This window comes from Entelurus aequoreus, linkage group LG03, assembly GCF_033978785.1.
Source record: "Entelurus aequoreus isolate RoL-2023_Sb linkage group LG03, RoL_Eaeq_v1.1, whole genome shotgun sequence".
Taxonomy (NCBI): domain Eukaryota; kingdom Metazoa; phylum Chordata; class Actinopteri; order Syngnathiformes; family Syngnathidae; genus Entelurus; species Entelurus aequoreus.
This window is the reverse complement of record NC_084733.1, coordinates 56,353,570-56,374,900: the sequence shown is the minus strand read 5'-3', so window position 1 is coordinate 56,374,900 and position 21,331 is coordinate 56,353,570. Positions and strand designations below refer to the sequence as shown.

The window sequence follows — 21,331 nt, the reverse complement described above, 5'->3', positions numbered from 1 at the left end:
ACTTAAAACCAGTAACTAGTTACAGTTACTAGTTACTTTATTTCAAAAGTAACTCAGTTACTAACTCAGTTACTTACACCAAAAAGGAATGCGTTACTGTGAAAAGTAACTATTTAGTTACTTATTGTTTTCTTAAAGCTCCCATTAATGCCCTTTTAGCCTTCATTTCAGTACTGTTATTGCACTGGAGAATTATACAATCTGTTGATCAACTTGACATGCATTTTTATTTTCCTTTTAACATAATTAATGAAAAACAGTGCAACATAAAAAGGCCTTCTCCTTTCTTTAAACTTGGACCAATGACCATTAATAAAAAACAACTTAAAGTGCAACATAAAAAGGCACATCATCTTCCTCGAAACATAGATAGTGAAATAAAGCCTGACATCTGGAGTGATGCTGCTGTCTTCCACACTTGGAGCCATGAATTGTAGAATTCTTGTTTTCAGTGGCAGGATCATTGACACAGATGGTGAAGTTTCAGTGCTCAGTAGAGATGTAACAGTTTTGAGGGGTTTAAGCACCTGGAGGACCTCCTCTGCCACTCTCACATCATCATCATCAGACAGGTTGATGATGTTTTTGACATTTCTTTTCAGGGTCTTGTGAGTCAATGCAGAGTATATAGCTGCCTGCTGCGCCAACATATCATAAGTGGAGTTCCACCTCGTTGGGACATCATGTATGAGCTCATGAGTAGGCAGCTTTAGCATTTCTTGCTTTGTCTTAAGCACATGAGCAGCTGTTGTGCTTGGGTGGAAGTAGGAAACCTTCCTGATCCTCCCAATGAGGCGCTCCATCCTATTGACTGAGATGTGATGCCAAATTCACTACATGTGCAAAGCACCTATCTGTGGTCCCAGTCCTGCCTCATTCACTGCAATTATTTGATTTTTGGCATTATCACGTGTGACTGGGATATCTTTATCTTCCATTCCTCCACTGCTTGTGTCAGTACCTGCGCAAGGGGGCATGTCTTCTCATCTGCCAGTCTGCTGTGATAAAGTGAGCGTTTATAGTTCCCCTGGACGTCCACCCGTCTGTCGTGAGCGTAACAGATGATGCTCGGGATAGTTCATCCACAACTTTTTTCTTCTCCTGCTCATAAAGATCTGGCACAATCTTATCGCTGAAGTGGGGGCGCGACGGAATGTCGTAACGTGGCTCAAGCACGTTCAGCATGTGTTTAAAACCCTCGTTTTGCACAACCGAGTCTGCACCTATAAACACACCGATTAAATGGCGCGGGGCGTTGAAGCTCTTCCGGTACTCCGCTCGCCATGACCACGCTGTGTGTGGACTGAACATGCGAACAACTTTTTTTTTTGTTTCATATATCAAACCGCGGATCACGTGTGTCCCTCCCCTCCCCATACCCACACCCAGACACACACACAGAGCGGGCCTCTTTTCTTCTCTCCGGCTTGTGACAGAGGAAGATTCAGAAGAACGACACTTGACTTGACTTGACTTGACTTTATTAATTCATGCTTGCAGTGGAGCCAGGGCCCCACTGAAAAAAACAGCTGAACTTTACAATGAATATCAAACAAACAAAAATAAAAAAAATGAAAAGAACAGACAGTATTTTATATAAAAAAACATTTTCAGGACAACAGCAGCATGGAAACTACTAGAATTCTGGTATATGACTGTATTACTTATTTAATTAGATAGTGTCATTACACAGTTTAATTGCAGCAGGGTAGAGTTTTTAAGTCTCTTTGTCTTGGCATTGGGCTCGGTTTCAGACAGTTTATATTGGTTCCTCAATGTCCTGGCAGTGCGGCTGCCTCGTGTTGGAGGTAGCAGGTCATGCAGAGGGTGTTGCTCATCATGCATATCCCTGACCAGCTTCACTGCAGCCTCCTCTCTCCTGGTCTGGAGTGATGGTAGGGGTTGTGAGATGTTTCCAGCTCTCCTCATAATGATTTTACATGCACGTTTCTGGACTCGCTCTAGCTCTGCCTGTTGTTTTTTGGAGCAGCCCACTAAGAGCACTGAGCTATATTCCAGACACGGCCTGATGAGAGTGGTGTAGATGGTAACAAGGTCGTCTGCAGGTAGTCCATGTCTCGCCATGACTGTGAGGTAGTGCAGCCGCTTGGAGGCGGTTTTTATTGCCTTCTTGATGTGCACATCTCCAGTCAGGTTTTGATCGAGGTGGTAACCCAGGTACATTGTTGTTTCCACGACAGGGACCTCCTGTCCCCCCAACCTCAGTGCAGGAGGTTGTGATGGATTTCGGGCAAAACATGTCCGGAGTTCTACAGACTTCTTCCGGTTGAGTATCATTTTCTTATTTGCTGCCCATTCGTCCAGCCTTTGTGCCTCCTGGCACATCGTTGTGTCTGACATGATGCTGGATATGGGGATCACTCTCGATAGCCCGATGTCGTCTGCATATCCGACATCAAGGGTGTCCTCAAACACAGCATCCCGGGTGGCCATGTAAAGGAGGAAGACATTTGGGGAGACAACACCCCCTTGTGGCACCCCAGATTTAACTTCAATCCAGGGGCTGTGAGCTCCATTTGCCACCACTCTCTGTCTCCTTCCTGAGATGTAACTATGTAGCCAGGCTGTCAGATATGGGCACAGTCCTAGGTCCAGTATGTTTTGCATCAGGATTCCATGGTCAATTACAACAAAAGCTCTCGACATATATGCCAACAGTACTCTCACCATTGTTGGTTTGGACACTGCAGATATTGTTTCTAGCCGATACTACATAAAAAATAACGTAAAATAACGCAGTAACGCATCATGTAGTAACGGTAACTGAGTTACTGAATATAAAAAATTACTAGTTACCGCCGAAACTAACGGCGTTGCAGTAACGCGTTACTTTGTAACGCGTTACTTTGTAACGCGTTAGTCCCAACACTGTCCATGCACAAGCTGTAGTTTAGAGTTATTTGTCAGTATGATGCAGTGCATTAGTTAGTTAATTAGTTGTTAAGACCTCAAAAAATAAGCAAGGTTATTTTGGAGAGAGTTCTCTGTGCAGCTGTACCTACTGTATTTTTCTTTGCCTGACCTTTTGAAATGGATAACACTGAGTTACTGCTGCTGTGATGTAATTTCCCTTCCTCTCTCTCTATCTATATGTACATATCTAGATGCAGCAGAACCATCTCTGTGGAAACGGGCTGCCAAAACATCAACCTGTGTGTGGCCATTCTGAAGGTGGCCTTTCCTCCGGAGGTGATTGGGCCCATGTTTCTCTTCCCTTTGCTGTACTACATGTTCCAGTGTGCCGAGGCTCTCTTTTTGACCGTGTGCTTCAGATCGTACCAGATGGTCAAGTCACCAGGTGAGGGTAAATGCCGTAGCTCTGTGGTTTTGTAGTTTGCACACAGCAAGTTTTTTTTTAAATGATCATTTTCACGTTCTTTTTACAGAAGACAAGAATGTGTACGTTCAACAAGACGAAGAGAAACAACCTAGGTGTCCGACAAGTTTGGAAGCCAAACATGACAAAACACTTAGGATCCCTGTCTCGGAGTGACACACTTTAAGTGCTACAATATAAAAGTAAAACTATAAAGTATTGTATTTTTTCATTATGTCCAATTGTTGGGTAAAGGATTCAAACTGTAAGTTGTTTCTTTTTGATTGTCACTCACACAGAACAACAGTCTTGGCCCAGATATAAAACCAATTTTTACCTTCAAGAAATGTCTGTAAAAGAAAGAGGTCCAGCGAATTTTGCATGCAAACTGACTTCTCCGCAAACGAGTCAAAGCTTTTCTTCCTGTCACACACACACACACAAACCATACTTGCCAACCTTGAGACCTCCGAATTTGGGAGATTGGGGGTGGGGTGAGGTGGGTGTGGGTGGGGCGGGCCGGGGGGTGGGGTTAAGGGGGGGAGGAGTATATTTATAGCTAGAATTAACTGAAATTCAAGTATTTCTTATATATATATATATATATATATATATATATATATATATATATATATATATATATATATATATATATATATATATATATATATATATATAAATTCAAGTATTTCTTATATATATATATGTATATATATATATATATATATATATATATATATATATATATATATATATATGTATATATATATTTATTTTGTATATATATATATGAAATACTTGAATTTCAGTGTTTACATTTATTTACACATATACACACACATAACACTCCTCTACTCATTGTTGTATTTGAAAGTGCAATGCTTTGCAGCCAGTAGCACAACCTTTGAAGGAGCATAGGTATGGGCAGCATTTGTGAATTTTAATTTGCAGGAAAGGAGTGAGTTTAGGGTTGAATTGTCCATCCTCGTTCTATTCTCTGTCACTATCTTTCTAACCATGCTGAACACCCTCTCTGATGATGCATTGCTGTGTGGCACGCACAAAAGTGCCTTCATCAAATGCACCAGAGTCTGGAATCTTCCATCTCTCCCTAGCATACCCCTTCCCCTGGATGAACTGAAATTCTTGTTTCCAATCATTTTGGAACTTGCAAGCGTACTTCTTCTTCTTACTTGTCGTCGCCATGACTGTCTCTTCTTCGTTCTTCAGCTTCGTCTCTGTTATGTTTTTTTAACGTTACTACTTGCTGTAGTTTTGAAGCAATGCATGATGGGTGTCAATACGTGGACTATGGCGGGGAAAATTACTGTGTGGATTGCTTTCCCAGGATGCAAAACAATTAGACTGGACTTGGCTTGAAGGTAAATACATCTTTTATTTTTACACTAACTAAAGAAACAAAAGGCGCGCACAAGGCGGAAGTACACAAACTTGGCTAAGAAAACAAAAGACTAGCACAAAGGTAAAAACTATGAACATGAAATATACAACAGACACTTACTATGACGTGAGAAGATCAGCATGAACTATGGAAAACATGAGTAGCATCAGGTAACAGAGGTAAACAGGGGTAACAGAGTTAATGTCACCAGGCCGACCAACAGAAAAAGACAGGCTTTAAATAACAGTGACATGATTGGTGACAGGTGTGTGAGTCCAAACGTGGAACAGGTGAAACTAATGGGTAACCATGGAAACAAGACAAGGGAGTGAAAAAGCAAGAACTAAAAATAGTCCAAAAACCAAACAGAACATAACTTAAACAAAACATGATCCCAGACATGACAATGGGAATCCGGATGTTGTGTGTCAGTGTATTAACGTGCCGGCTGGAATAAACACATGCTGAGAAATAGCTCCGTGCCTGCCTACTTTATGGGTTATAGATAAACCTATGGATAACAGAGACATATATAATAGTCTCCTTCTTGTTGTGTGTGCAGTTGTGCACTGAGCTCCAAAAGCCGTAGATGTTATAACGTGACTAGGCCGGCACGCTGTTTATATGGAGAAAAAGCGGACCATTCGGAAGACTGGTTGTCCCGGGAGATTTTCGGGAGAGGCACTGAAATCCGGGAGTCTCACGGAAAATTTGGGAGGGTTGGCAAGTATGACACACACACACACACACACACACACACACACACACACACACACACACACACACACACACACACACACACACACACACACACACACACACACACACACACACACACACACACACACGAGTTGTTAGCAAGTAGACAAAAAGAGAAGACGTTTTGATCAACTGACAAGCTTAATTGGTTCTGTGACAGAGGTTTTAACTGAAAAGACTTGTACCTCAAATCAACGTGGCACTCTTACCAAATAAGAAAAAAAACTTTACTTAAATAATATTGTCCAAAACAAGACGAACAATTATCTACCAACAACTGCAGTAGTTTTATGAAGTAATGTAATAATAATTTACAACATTTAACTTGCAGAGTGCACTTCCATGGTTTCTCCTTCCAGCTGCTTCTCAGTCGAACACACTATTAGCAGCTTTTCCATATGTTCATGGAGGTATGTCTGCAATTTAAATATTATTTTAACATTCAGTGCTGTCGTTAAACTCATTCTGCTTCAGTATGGTGCAGACTAGCAGTGATATACGCACCAATTGCTTCGCCAAGTTGGCTACACACTTATTACTAAAGAAGCACAGCACAGCGTAGCATAACAATTAGCTGATAGACAGCTATTACAGAATCTCAAACAAGTTGAGGTACCACTTTAGTGCTAATCAATGAAACATAGTGGCTAATATGCGATGTTTATGCAATCAATCGGTAGATACTTTATTTTAGCCATGTGGAAAACATAAATTTTTTAAATTTTTATCTTTAGAAAATATTATTCCAAAAAAATTGGAAAAATGGGTAAACTTATATTCCGATCAATACCATGTTTCAAGCAGACGGGGGAAGGAGACGACACAACGGCAGGGATCAGTTCAATAGGTTTATTGAACTCGATGTTGATGAAGTGGTGGAGTGTGTATGCTACTAAAAGTGAATGGTGCAAGACGATGTGTAGAATTAACAATGTAAATGTTACCAGACTTTGTTGTAAGTGTATGTTGGATGAATCCTTCGTCAGCCCAAAGGGGCAAGGCGAGAAGGCAGTCCGTGGGCAAGCTTGCGGTCGGGGGCTGGAGAGAAGCAACGAGGTCCGTGTCCAAGCAGGGGTCGAGGATCGAGGGAGGCAGTCCGGTATCCAAAGGGAAGTCGAGGCACACAGCTCGATCACGGGAAACAAGGGAAACACTGCGGGGAACACAGAGGACATTAGACACGGGCACAGGGAAGGCACAGAGAGCGAGCAAGTACGCAGGAGGGAAGCCAGAGACGGGATGCTTACTACGAGGAGTGAACTACGTTCCAGCACTGGATCTTCGGGTCCGCTGGTCTTAATGCAGTCTGTCTTCATCAGTCCCAGGTGCGCTGACTTGTGATTGCCTGCGGTCTTGCAGGCACTTGGCCGCGATTCGGGCAGAGCAAGCAGGCAGCAGATGACATGCGGGATTGCGCATGCGCCGTGACACAAATAATGCTTAATGAATACCTCTGAGAGTGTCAATTATAGCTGAGCACTGATGTACTTTTTCCATCCATCCATTTCCTAACGCTTGTCCCTCTTGGGGTAGCGGAGGGCTGGAGCCTATCCCAGCTTAGGATGGCAGGGTACACCCTGGACAAGTCGACACTAATATTAGCTAGTACAGGTGTACCTAATGTTGTGACCAGTACAACTGATTCAAATAATCTGAAGTAAAAGTGAAAACCATGTTGCCTTTGAAATGCACAGCAAAATAAGACACGGAACTGACATAAATCATTTGCCACATCTTAAATAATATTTAATTAAAAAATGGCATGTTACATCATAAAGTTACTTTCAAACTTTACATTACATTAAAAAACATTTCACAAAGCACAAACAAACCAAAAAAGACCTATTGTGTAAGTTCAAAGGACAAGCAAAAACAAAATGTAAACACTTACACTACACCAAACTGTACAGTGGGGTTTTGTACTTTCAAGCGTCACATCAAAAGTGCCTGCAGCATGAAACAAGCGCACACATTTAAGTAGATCCAAGAGGCTGATCAACAGCGCAATAAATTATATAGACATTTTAAGACAGAATAAATCAAAGAGTACAATATTTACTGTGGCTGAGGTGATTTGAGAGAAAAAGCTACATGTCGTATGACTAAGGAGTGGAGGCATTTCCATGATATTTACTTTTAAAACTCCTTGTTGTACATAATCGGATAAGTGTGCATAGAAGTGGGAAGATAAGGCCATTGGGGACACGTGTGTGAAGAGGTAAACAAGTGGGACAATCAGCCGTGTGTGTTAACATGTGATAGGTCATGAACTCAGAATTAATGATGCCTACATTATTATTTCATTCATAATTACATGATGCAGTAAAGCTTGAATGATGTTTAAAGTTGAAGTCATTGAAGTTCCATCGTTCATCATCTAGACATTAGTGGTACATTATGCATACGTAGAGATTGTGGGAATGCAAACATGAATGTAGATGTTAGTCCCCTTATGTTGTGCTTTGGTATTGGAAAAGTGACCACTTTAAGGTGTGTTCACTGCTCCTCACCATCAGTAGCAAAACTTGCTGTCTCTGCATCATCCAATGTCTTGCATGTTTCAGGCCTCCTTCAGCAATGGCATATCTGCACAACACACAGACACAAAAAAAGCATCAGAGCAAAGTGTGTACACCACAGCAATGATGAGGAATGTGCCTCACCGTCAGAGCAGTCCATCTCCGAGTCTAGCACATTGAGGCTATGCTGGTCCCCGGATGGCAGAGCTGCAGCGCCGGCATTCTCTAGAGTCCAGCTAGAGGATGAGGAGGGTGATGACGACAATGAAGGCGGCAAAGGGTGAACCACGGCCATCCCTGAGTGCAGCTCTTTGAGGGACGAAGGCCGAGAGGGGCCAGCCACTGGCGTTGTGGCTTGCTGCCCCTCAGACAGCACAATCTGGACGCGAGACTCTGAGTCGAGAGCCGTGGCTGAGCCGGTGTTACTGCTGACTGCCTCCTCGTATGAGGGCAGAGACACTTGGACTCCTTCCACCATGATGGACACAGGCTGGCCTGACACCCCCTGATCCCGCCTGGGTGGAGAAGTAAAGAAGATTTATTCCATGTCAAATAAAACTGACTTTTTAATTCAATTGTACTGTACATTATAATGTTAACATTTTGGGGTCCTTTGCTCTCTTTCCCCCCCATCATTGTCTATTTTTTGGGGCCATCTATTTCCATCTATAATCCACTTTTCCTGTCACAGTGTAAACCGCAGCACCTAACAGCACCACTCTCATGTGCGCTCTATTGCAAGTAGGGGAGAAAGGACATCTGTGCATTTTAGTATCAGACATTCCATGCGATCTGGATTTGATAAATATTTATCAAGTTAACTTATTAAACGAATCAACAAAAAAGATGCTTTTTAAGGAAAAAAACACTTAGGAAAAAAACCTCAGACAGAACCCAGGCTCTGTGGGTTGGCTGTCTGTGTCAGAAGGAACGTTCTAGAGTCTGTCCGCATGAACAATGTGATTATGGCTGGGCTCCAGGTAACATGCATGCCTATTAGCAGGGCAGCTGATAACACAAGACAAAATGCTGCTGCTTCAGCAGAACACCAGGTGGCCAACTTCCTGCAACCAAAGGGGTTGGATGTGGATGTCAACAACATAATAACATTAACACATGCCGTCCAATGTCTAGCAGGAAAATCAACACACCTGCCATCATTAAGTCCACCAACAAAAAACAAGGTGGAAACATAGAGTCAAGCTGAAAGGAACAAACGTGTACATCAAGCATCTGACAAAACGCAATGCTGAGATCCCCAAGAAAGCAGAGGAAAATCCAAGGCTATTGGAGCGCCAACTTTAAAATGTACATCAAGTGAAATGGGAAAAGAAAGAAGCTTAAGACATCAAGGAACTAGACAATCATTGAAGATGACATACAAAATCTCAACAACAAGGACATAAAAGACACAACTCATGAAGACTTGATGGAGCTGAGGTCAAAAATAAGAACTCTACAATAGTAACATAGATTATGCCATATTCTACAATATCAAGCAATTAGGGAAGTCAAAATTAGCGCGATATTAACGAACATTTTCTAACGACAACATTTTTTGACGCGCATCCTGTATGACCCTTTGTCCATATGTAGCGTAGGAAAACGCAGCCCTGCTACAGCCGATACCGCGCTACATGTAAGAACCAACAGCAAGCAGAAATGGACAAAGAAAAGGGCATACTGGATGGCAAGCACAGTCCCAAAGCCCATATTATATTTGTTTGCTGCATGTCAACAACATGAAAAAACACCACGAGTTGGACTATATAATGCGGTAAATGGGAAGGTAAATTAGTGTCTCAATTATGACAGCCGGTTTACACACTAAAATCTTATTTAAATGGGGTGGTCTGCATCACTTTTGCACTTATCAATTGTACACACAGTCTTGATACAATGATCACCCGCAACATGCCCACTAATAGTATACATACTTTTATTGTTTGCACAATTTATTTAGCATGTGTTATTTGAATGTTAGTTATTCAGGCCTTTTGTCTCAATAAGCTTTTTATTTGCTTATTGAGATCTATTCATATTTTTTCCAATACCTTCCTTTCTTTCACACAGGAAGTGAACTAAATTTAAAAAGATTGGTGTAAATGAACGTGTCCTTTGATAAGTTTTTCCATGAAATAAACTATGAATGAATCTTAATAAAAGATGTGAGTATTTGCCTCACCAATGGAAATATTTCAGTTTTGGCTGCAAAAGCACAAAGAGTACCACCAGGAGCAGGATGAGGGCCACCGAGCTGGCTGTGGATGACACGATGGACAGAGCCGGCATCCCCAACGGTAAAGTTCTGTCATGGTCTGAGGGGTAAACAGTAGGGATTGAATTCAAATGTAATTTAACTAGTTTACTGTATAAAGTAATGTTTGTATACCTGTCATACATTAAAGAGTGCTTTCTGTCAAGCATTTGTATTTAGCGCACCTCTTGATTAAAGTAGTTGAAAGTGTCATCGGCTTAGATAGACTAAAACCCCAAGTTATTAAGTACAATTGTAATAGTTACCTTGCTCCATTACGCAGGTTATCTGCATTAGCCCATCCCACTTGCCATATTGACAGGTGAGGTATTTATAGTCTCCTTTCAGGATGTAGCCCTCATCACAGAAATACTCAATCACAGTGCCGTGAGAAAGTCTTTGACATTGGGAAGGGTGGCAGGTGTAGCCTCCATTTTCTGGTTGATATGGAGGCTGGCATACTGTCAATGACAAGGAAAAAAGCACAACATCCCTGCTGGCTCAGCAGAGTCTGCATAACATTTTGGACTTTTTTTTTTTTAACTTAAAACAAGATTTGTTTGATAATAATGTTTTGTTAATGTATTATCCAGCAGGCACAAGACATTAAAACAACACAAACTTATTGAATTAGGCCCTGACGTTGAGTAACTCAAACATTGAAACAACATGCTTTTTGAAGGTTTAATCAATGTTGGGTTCTGACGTTAATTTGACCATTCAAATTTGGTCATTTCCCAACCAGTGTCCACAACACAAATACAACTTTGAAACAACATGCTTTTTGACGAGGTTTATTCAATGTCAGGTTGTAATGTTGATTTTACCATTGAAATTTGGTCATTTACCAACCAACAACTTGGATCCAACATTGGACATCAACGTTGTCTCAATTTACAAATACAACTATTTTATCAACTTTGTTCAAAGTCCGTTATAAAGGACATGTATGTATAATCACCATTGTATCGATGTCTTGTGCCTGCTGGGTAGATGCTTATCATTTGACAGAGACAATAGAAATGTGTTTTTCTCTACCGTCAGTGCGTAAACAAAGAGGAGGTTTTGAGGACCAGTGTCCCAAGCCGGTGCAGCTGATGATGGTAGGTCCGTCGGGCTGGTAACCTGGGTCACAGCGATACTGCAGCACAGCCCCCACGGGGAAGGAACTGATGTTGGTGTCCATCAGCTTAGAGGAAATGTGCTGCTCCATTAAAGGTCTTATACAACCTTAAAAAACAATCAGAGTTTTCCAAGGCCAAATCTAAACACATTTTTCATCAGCATAAACATTCTGTTCTACTTTCGAAACTACCACTTGCATTAAAAGAGACAGAGTTATGCCATAAACCAGGGGTGCCCAAACGTTTTGCCTGCAAAAGCCAAAGTGAAAATGTGCCAATGAGCTGTGAGCCAAACACAGCGATTTTAAGCGTACATCAGCACAATGAGTGAGGATTTTAGCCAATTACCGCCATATATAAGGTAGTGTTATTGACAGCAACTAGGTAGCCTTGCGGATAAATCATGTAAAGAGGTCTATATGAATATGTGTTCACTTTGGGAAGTGCCAAATGAAACTCGGTGGGCCACTTTGGGCACCCCTGATATAAATAATCCAAATTAAATTGCAAAATAAAACATAGCGGAAAGAAATGAAAATAATGAGTTAATTCACTAAAATTTAAAACTAAACCCACTTTTATTGAAATTCAAACATATTACTTTAATTTACAAACCATTTTCAAAATCCCAACAATGGGAAGCCTGCATTGAAATTTGAGTACAGTGTAGGAGGGTGTATAAATGATTTTACTTTTATAGCGCTTTTCGACCTTCAAGGTAATCAAAGCACTTTGACACTATTACTATTTACAGATAGATCACGCAGCATCTGGGAGCCACTGGGGGTTCAGTATCTTACTCAAGGATACTTCGACTTGATCACAGGTGGACTGAGGATCGAATTCGCAACCTTCAGTTGGGACACAACCATTCTATCACCTGAGCCATACTGTATACTGTAGACATTGACATTGATAACACAAGCAAAAGTCTTAATTTTCAAAGTATATAAGGAACTGCATCAGTTTTATGAAGTTTATTCTAGTGAATAGAGTTTTTAAGAATGACACACCTCGTTTGACACAGCTGATCTGCACAGGGCCGTCCCACTGTCCATCCTGACAAGTAAGGTAGTTGTATTTCCCCTTGAGCATGAAGCCCGTGTGACAGAAGAACTCAACAACAGTGCCGTGGGAAAACAATCGACAGGGGGACGGGTGGCAGGTGTAACCCCCATTCTCTGGTTCAGACAGGGGCAGACAAGCTGTTGGAGGAAACAGGACATCGTAAATACCTGAATGACTTCTGATTTGCTTGTTTACTTTAGGCTGTTTAGAAACTAAAAGTTGAGCTTTGTTATATTGTAACTAAAACATAACAGTGGAGTGGAGTGTCTTACCATCACTCTGTGTGCACTGAGGTGGTTCTGAGGACCAGCGTCCTGTCGAGATGCAGGTGAGAATGTTGGGTCTATCTGGCAGATAACCAGGGTCACAGCTGTATTGCAGCACTGTCCCTACAGGGAACAAGCCCCTGTTGGTTTCTGTGTGGTTTACCCAGCTGTTTTCAACCATGTACGGCCTCACGCATCCTAGGAGGATGACCAAAATAGAAAGAAAAAGAAGAAATTCTGGGAAATGCTGTTTTCACTTGAATTACGGCAACAAGTACTTTCATCCAAGGACACTGCTGTTTTCTTTTGAATTAGTTCAGCAAGATTTACGGAATTTTACAGCGGCACGCCATCTATAATCATACAGACAAATGTATTCCATGGGTAACAATTGACATAACAGTGATTAAGCATTTGAGTGTGACAAAATGTCATTCTCCTAACTATACATGCATGATTCCATAATCTATCCCAGCTGGCATCAGCTTAATGTGTGTCATACATTTAAAAACAAGTAGATGCAGACACAATTAGACTATTTGTGTACAAGGTAAATTAGGATACAATACTAATAGCAATTTTAACGATAAAGGAACACATTTCACTGTACATAGTACATGTGACAAATAAAACTACCTTTCCCTTTACAAAGGCAGGTGTGCATATTTCAATTGTCCAGTAAGTGTACAGTTTATCACAAAGGTAAGTATCTCCTTTTAATTTAAGTCTCAGTTGTTTTGTTCTTCCAATGGGACAATACTATAGAAATGAAACTTGGATATATTTAAGACCAGTCAATCCAATGAAAATGCCCTAAATCAACACACGCATACATTGAGCTTAATCTACTAAGATCCAGCATGTGCAAAGTGCAAACTATAAAATTACGTGTACTATTAGTGGGCGTGTTGCTTGTGATCAACTAAGACTGTGTGTGCAATTGGAAAGTGGTGCAGACCACATTATTTAAATAAGGATTTTGTGTGTACTTCTGGCTGTGGCCATGGAAAATATTTGTTTTTCTCCACATTTATAGTATTATGCTCTCCAACCTGTGTGCAATGTTGATGAACTACCAAACACATCTATAATCTGTAATAACTTTTCTGCAATACAGAATCACAATCAAGACAGCAGCAACTATTTTTAGTTCGCCAATGCGCGCTCTGCAGATATTCAGTGGACCATCACAACACCTCAGCGCATTCATGCGTTTGGAACGATACAAACGAAAGGAAATACATATTGTAAGACAGTTTTTATATAGGAAATATATTCTAATACATTTCCGAAAACCCCCCAGAAAAACGAACAGCATTAAAAAAAAAACACCAGCAGACACACAAATGCGTCAGTTGAATTATTTTTAATCAGCCCGTTAAGTCATACAGCAGCTATACAATTATATTGCTGAATTGAAGATATGTCTACTTTATTTTTATTTTTATCTCTGACAGTCCAAATATGTTGAAACACACACTCGAAGCATTCTCTGTCCATCATCTGTCTTAGCAGTGCAATCGGCTCCTTTTTCACAGCCATTTTCAGACGTGCTAAATAAAGATGCTAAATCGCGTCCGCATAGCAGTTTTAGCCTTGATAGATCACACTTTGTGTGCTGAATGATTCTATTTGCATCTTCTCCTCTAAGTATTGTGGGCATTCTGATGATCAGCATTATATTCTGCATATTGACGAAGACGAACACGCTAAATCAATTGCGTTCATTATTCTGCTCACTTAAGAGATGCAATCCTTGGCTTTGCATGTGCTGTCAAGTTTGCACGTGTTTTAGTACATGAAAATCTTTAGTAGATCAGGTCAATTATTGTTTAAAAAGCTAGCAAAACAGGTGAGTAGCAATATAATTTTGTCTTCTCTACAGTCGAGCATGGTTTTATTGTCTATAGATGCATGAGTGCTGCTGGCACGCGGGGAGTTGCGGTTCACTGAGAGAAAAAATAATGTACTGTGACGTTCTGAAGTGAAACCTCCCATTCCCAACCTGCCGCATCCCTTCAGAAACTGTTTTAGCATGACAGATTTCCAACATGATAAGAAGCCCAAACACACCTCCCAAGATGACTCGTGCATTGCCGAGGAAGCTAAAGGCGAAGATGATGGTGTGACCTGAAACCAGCTGCACGCATGTGAGGCATCCTCAAGCGGAAAGTGTCTAACAATTTGGGCAAGTAAAATGTGAGGGGTACCACTTGTGTTGCCGATTATTCCGACAATAATGGGTGTCTGTTGACCCATGTTTAGAAGACAGTACACTGTTATACTGTGGGCTCTGTACCGAGGATGTCGTTGTGGCTTGTACAGCCCTTTGAGACACTTGTGATTTAGGGCTATATAAATAAACATTGATTGATTGATTGATTGATTATACTAGCTGTACACTGACTAATATATTTTCCATTGAGAAGAATGATTGCTGAAATGTGAGAAGTGTACTCACTTTTGAGAGACAATTTATCCCCAACATTATTCATTACAGTAAATATACAAAGTTAAACACCTTGCTCTTTGACACAGCTGATCTGAACGGGGCCATCCCAGTCCCCGTATTGGCAGGTAAGATATGTATAGTCTCCCTTCAGAATGTAGCCCTCATCGCAGTACAATTCGATCACAGTGCCATGCGAGAGTCTTCGACATGGCGAGGGATGACAGTTGTAGCCTCCGTTCTTTGGTGCATGTGGAGGCAGGCATACTGTTAACAAAAAAAACTCTTGTTAATTCCACTACTTATATACTTTTCTAAGAAACCTTGGTTATTTATGCACACATTGGCTGCTTTATGTTATAATCATAATAACTGAGTTTACCATCACTGTGTATGCACTGCGGTGGGTCTGAGGACCAGTGTCCCAGTGCTGTGCAGGTGAGGATACTGGGTCCGTCTACCAGGTAACCAGGATCACAATGATACTCCAGTATGGCCCCCACTGGGAAATGACCATTGTTGTTTTCTGGCAGATTAGCTAAACCATGCTCTACCAACACAGGTCTAACACAACCTGCAAATGGAACAGCAAGCGATAAAAAATATAGTTTTAACAATATTGAGAAGCTTGAGACGGCCATGATAAAACTAAATTCAAGATTCGATGATTATTGCACTGGACCAGTAAATAGTGAGATTCAATGCCAATTAACTAATCAAATTCTGGAGCCTATCCCAGCTGCATTCAGGTGGAAGGCAGGTGTACACGCTGTACAAGTCGCCACCTCATCGTAAGTATTAATTTACCGAACAGAGTCATATTTCAAAAAGTTTTAACACTGAAGTGAATTAGATTTGAATAGCGTTTTTCTCTAGAGACTCAAAGCGTTTTATGTAGTAAAAGCCATTATCTACATATTTAAGCTACATTTAAACCAGTGTGGGTGGCATTCGTAGCAGGTGGGTAGAGTGTCTTGCCAAAGGACACAGCGGCAGTGACTAGAATGGCGGGAGCAGGTATCGAACCTGGAACCCTCAAGTTGCTTGCATGGCCGCTCTACCAACCGAGCCACGGCGCCCCACAATTGACCAAATAATCAGAATTTTATGACAATCAAGATGTAACATTACGGGAAAAATTGGTTATCTCAATGAATAATTTTACAAGGATAAAATCATAATTTAAGACTAAAATCGAAGTTAGAACAGTCCTTATTTTACCATTATATAAAAAATATATTTCAAGTGAAAAAAGACGCCATTTTACAAGAATATGTAGGCATTGTGAATGACAGGCAACATTGCCAAAAAAAAGTGCAGTTCCCCTTAAGTCAGTCATTCCCCAAATTGCTTTTGCCACGCCCCCCTCCCAAATATGTGTGTGTGTATACTAAATATTGTGTGATTTCACAATAAAATTATTTGCAGTCAAATATCTGTATTTTTAGACTTAATCTGACATTTGCCGAAACAGAAATATAATGGCAGCATCCTCAGTATGTGGGAAGATAAAACTTAATCAAAAATAAATGGTCACTAACATTTTTGAGCCAAAGATTCATGGTCTTAAGGTTAAAAAAGCGATACACATTTGAAGACAAAGTTATGTGGTATTGTTAGTTATTGGTTATTAATAATGATTCAGCTTTTTCTCTTAAAGATTTTTTTAAAGATTTTTGCTATATATATTTTTTATTTTTTTCTACAATGTGCTGAGGGGCCTACTAACCAAATGGCCAACCCTAAAGAGTATCTTATTCACCATTTGATTGGCAGCAGTTAACGGGTTATGTTTAAAAGCTCATACCAGCATTCTTCCCTGCTTGGCACTCAGCATCAAGGGTTGGAATTGGGGGTTAAATCACCAAAAATTATTCCCGGGCGCGGCGCCGCTGCTGCCCACTGCTCCCCTCACCTCCCAGGGGGTGAACAAGGGGATGGGTCAAATGCAGAGGACAAATTTCATTACACCTAGTGTGTGTGTGACAATCATTGGTACTTTAACTTAACTTTAACTTTACACATACAAACTGCAGCACACAAAAAAGCACATTTAATAAAAAAAACGTTATTATGGTCTTACCTTTACTTATAAATGAAGTCCATGCACCCCCGCCGTAGAATGCACCCCCTGACGGGAGTGTTATATCAACTAAAGCCCACACTTAAACTTTCCACGTGCAAGATTGAATCTATTTAAAAAATTGTAACCGGGGGTTTATAAATGTCGCCTATACTGTATGAAACTACAAAATAACAAACACGGAGGCTCCAGTTTACACGAGGACCACTTTATTTACCTTCTTTCAAAAACCTCCGCTCCACTCCAACGTGTCATAACTTCCGCTCTTAGCGCCTTCAAAATAAGAGCTCAAGGCATATACTGTATAACAGCATATAACAGGACCTTAACATCACAAAGAGGAAAGCCCATAAAAATAGGTTACAAAAGTTATTTAATAAGAAGCCAAAAAGGGCAAAAACAATAATGTTCGTGTTGGAGGAGTTGTGAATGAATGAAATATGAAATCCGTGCTGCAGTCTGCAGGTGTACCTAATGTTGTGGCCCTGCAGTCATTCACAACTCCTCCAACACGAACATTATTGTTTTTGCACTTTTTGGCTTCTTATGAAATAACTTTTTTAAATAGATTCAATCTTGCACGTGGAAAGTTTAAGTGTGGGCTTTAGTTGATATAACACTCCCGTCAGGGGGTGCATTCTACAGCGGGGGTGCATTAACCGCCACAAGGAGGCGGGATTACTGTGAGCCTCAGCCAGTGCGTCTTCGCAGCAGTTTTATGATCGCTCAGCACAAGAAATACGTTACACACATACAGTTGTTGACAAAATACACTGTACATTATATACCTCAGCTAACTAAACTATAGAAATGTATATTATAGTTCATATAGCAATACGGTCTCACTGCACAGCAGGCCAGCAGTTAGCCGAGTCCGCAATCCATGTTGAGGCACAACGCAGTGACGTGCCTCAACTGGCTGCTGATCACCGCAAGTCTCTTCTCAGTATTTGAACGGCAAATGTGAAAATTCAGCGATTTTGAATGAAAATAATCTAAAACTGGTGAAGTTAAATGGAAAATAACTTTATAGTATAATCACTGGATACATATAACAATTTAATTTTTTTTTTTTCTTTTTACATTTTTTTTCTTTCCATGATGGCACGTGAGGCCCCGCCTCACCTGCCTCCAGTGACTGCACGTCACTGCAGTATACAAACGTGTCACATTTCTGGAGAGAGACAGCAGCTGCTTATCTCAGATGCCATGTTTTGTTTGAGTGGGATTTCAATTTTGCTGTTCACTCGTAATGTATATTTTGTCCTTCAGTGGTGCCCCGGCCTTGGTAACATTACGCTTGCATGCAATTCTGGGACTGTATGAAATTCTGGGCCTGTATTTTCCCCCACATTGGGCTCTCCCCTTTGCAGCTGTTAGTCACTGACTCACCACAATCCAGTTTTTTTAATTGTCCTAACTTTCCCCACCTAAAAAGGCATACATGCTATGTAGAACTTACCTAAACCTTGCCCTGAAGCAACCACTGCCAGTGCCAGCAACAAGCAGAATAACAATTGAAGGCAAGTGTGGTTCTGAAAGGCTTCTGATGTTGCTTCTGTCTTCCCATTGCACATCTTCCCCTGCAGTCAACGCACCCTGAAATGACCATCATAACATGATTTATCTAAATGAATTAACATGACTGTGTCACATTATAAATAAAGTTGGTATGGTATGGTATATATCATGGGTGTCCCAAGCATTTTTCACTGAGAGCCGCACACATAAAATTAAAGCATTTCGGGCCCATTTTGATATTTTTCACTTGCAAAACCAATACAATAGGCCAAAAGTTTGGACACACCTTCTCATTTCAAAGTGTTTTCTTTATTTTCATGACTATTTACATTGCAGATTGGCACTGAAGGCATCAAAACTATGACACCTGTGAAGTGAACACCATTTCAGGTGACTACCTCTTGAAGCTCATCGAGAGAATGCCAAGAGTGTGCAAAGCAGTAATCAGAGCAAAGGGTGGATATTTTGAAGAAACTAGGGTGTACCCTGCCTCCCGCCCGAATGCAGCTGAGATAGATTCCAGCATCCCCCGCGACCCCGAAAGGGACAAGCGGTAGAAAATGGATGGATAGAATATAAAACGTGTTTTCAGTTATTTCACCTTTTTTGTTAAGTACATAACTCCACATGTGTTCATTCATAGTTTTGATGCCTTCAGTGACAATCTACAATGTAAAAAGTCATGAAAATAAAGAAAATGCAATGAATGAGAAGGTGTGTCCAAACTTTTGGCCTGTACTGTATATTGTAATCCTTAGGACTCTCCTCAATTTTGGGTCTTAGTCATTAAAGTGTTAAAAATAAGTAATACAATAATACTTTTTTTTTAACGTTTACATATCTGTTGTTTAACTTCAGATCTATCCGTTGACATTTGTCAAAGAAAACCCTGTTTTATGACAAAAACACAAAATATGCTATATTGTCCCCCTAGAATAAGTTCAAAGTGTAATATTTGATGTGAATCAATTAGAACCTAAATAGGTAAATAATTCATACGTTCGTTATTGTTTTTGAGCAATGACAGTTTAAAAAAATCTGGCTAAAATTCTAAAGGATCTAAAAGGGCCCCACTCATAAAATAATAATGGATTAGATTTATATAGCGCTTTTCTAGACACTCAAAGCGCTTCACAGAGAAGTGAGAACCCATCATTGGTGGTAAGCTACATTTGTAGCCACAGCTGCCCTGGGGTAGACTGACGGAAGCGTGGCTGCCAGCTCGCGCCTATGGCCCCTCTGACCACCACCCACCATTCATCATTCATTCACCAGTGGCCAATGCACTTGGGGGCAAGGATGAAGTGTCCTGTCCAAGGACACAACGGCAGTGATTTGGATGGCAAGAGGCGAAGAGCAAACATGCAACCCTCAAGTTTCTGGCATGGCTGCTCTACCCACCACGCCATGCTGCCCCAACGCATGTGTTTAAAAAAAAAAGGTCACATATCAATAAATATTAGTTTTTTACTTTCATGCTTAAATTTCAAGATCAACTTCAGATCTAGTTGTCGATTATAATAATTTTTTATCTATGTTTTCTTATGTTTAATGCCCTTTGTGTCAAATAAAACTTTATACGGCGAACACACAAAAATGCTAAAATATCCCCAAAAAATATTCGATGTGAAGTAATGAGCCTTGAATAGATCAATAATTAATAACATTGATTTTAACTAATTCTTTTTTTTGAGCAATGACATTTTTTTTATGTAAAAAAACAGCCTGCATGACAGCTTTGTGTTATTAGTGTCAATATTGCAACATTTTTTCGTTGTGTTGTCTTTTATTCCATTTTTTATGTTTTTTTTTTAAGAATAGTATTTTTAAAATGTTCTGCAGGCCGTAAATAAATTAGCTGCGGGCTGCAACTGGCCCCCAGGCCAAACTTTGGACACCCCTGGTATATATAATAGCTTGAAACTAGGTACCCTGCAGAGGCTGGACAGATGCTATGATGGGTCAGTGACAAAATTGACTGTGGGGCATGATCTCGAGTTTCTAGAAACATATAGAGGCCTATCTCATGAATTATGAGCAGTTAGCTGTCAACACACAGCACCCTTATTTATTAACACCCCTCGAATACACATTGTAACTAGTGCGGTTGTATTGGTTCGATGTCAACAGATTTACTAGCTGTACACCTATTTCCAGCAAAGAACGGGTTTGTAACATTACAGAGACATAGTTCGAGATATAATTGTTACAATTAAATAAGTTTGCAGTAGTGACTAGATGTTGACGGAAATGTGTTTTTGAATTGTCAGGCTAGCTACCTACTGTAACCTAGCTTTAAGAGAAGCTACGTAATATTTACGGACGATAAAATGGCTTTCTGGTACCCACCACTGAAACACTGCGTCGGATTCTCCACCTTCGCTTCTCACAATGCTGACATCTAATAATGATAAACAGGACCTACTTTAATGTTTATCAAAAACTAAGACTAAATGAGGCTAACCAACCAGCCTGCTCATGCTACCCTAGCTAGCCGGATGATGTACTCACGTACAGGCTGTACTGACGGCTCGAGGCAGCACTGC

General features: G+C 40.6%; 2 protein-coding genes across 7 annotated transcripts in view; one reads left to right on the top strand and one right to left on the bottom strand.

Annotated features, from left to right (window-relative positions):
- The window catches only part of LOC133646654 (hepatic sodium/bile acid cotransporter-like), a 24,081-nt gene extending 15,426 nt beyond the window's left edge, over positions 1-8,655 (top strand). For 3 of the 4 annotated variants that reach the window (XM_062042245.1, XM_062042244.1, XM_062042247.1), the window contains 2 exons: positions 3,126-3,319; positions 3,408-3,606. In XM_062042245.1, the coding sequence (XP_061898229.1) occupies positions 3,126-3,319; positions 3,408-3,514 (301 nt within the window). In that variant the 3' untranslated portion in view covers positions 3,515-3,606. Of the gene's footprint in view, positions 1-3,125; positions 3,320-3,407; positions 3,607-8,062 lie in introns of those variants that run through there. The other variant, XM_062042246.1, reaches the window with a different exon arrangement.
- On the bottom strand, positions 6,343-21,331 carry LOC133646652 (sushi domain-containing protein 4-like). 3 transcript variants are annotated; one of them, XR_009825328.1, is made up of 13 exons: positions 21,135-21,331; positions 18,727-18,863; positions 15,564-15,755; positions 15,254-15,448; positions 12,739-12,930; positions 12,412-12,603; positions 11,313-11,504; positions 10,541-10,735; positions 10,203-10,335; positions 8,162-8,532; positions 8,009-8,084; positions 6,746-7,445; positions 6,343-6,651 (listed from the first exon to the last, which is right to left on the bottom strand). XR_009825328.1 is itself a non-coding variant. In XM_062042240.1 (11 exons), the coding sequence occupies exons 2-11, from the start codon at positions 18,839-18,841 to the stop codon at positions 8,059-8,061; spliced, it is 1,803 nt and encodes a 600-aa protein (XP_061898224.1). In that variant the 5' UTR covers positions 18,842-18,863; positions 21,135-21,330; the 3' UTR covers positions 6,343-8,058. The 3 variants fall into 3 exon arrangements, 1 of the variants encoding a protein (XP_061898224.1); XR_009825327.1 differs by having other exon boundaries at positions 6,746-8,084; positions 21,135-21,330; XM_062042240.1 differs by having other exon boundaries at positions 6,343-8,084; positions 21,135-21,330.

What these genes read in the sequence shown, in the direction of transcription:
- LOC133646652 (XM_062042240.1), bottom strand. Translation starts at nt 18,841, where the DNA reads ATGTGCAATGGGAAGACAGAAGCAACATCAGAAGCCTTTCAGAACCAC. An exon ending in AACCTGCGTAATGGAGCAAG is followed by an intron (nt 10,336 to 10,540) that starts GTAACTATTACA and finishes TTTACCCCTCAG; the next exon opens with ACCATGACAGAACTTTACCG. An exon ending in GGAGATGGACTGCTCTGACG is followed by an intron (nt 8,085 to 8,161) that starts GTGAGGCACATT and finishes TGTGTTGTGCAG; the next exon opens with ATATGCCATTGCTGAAGGAG.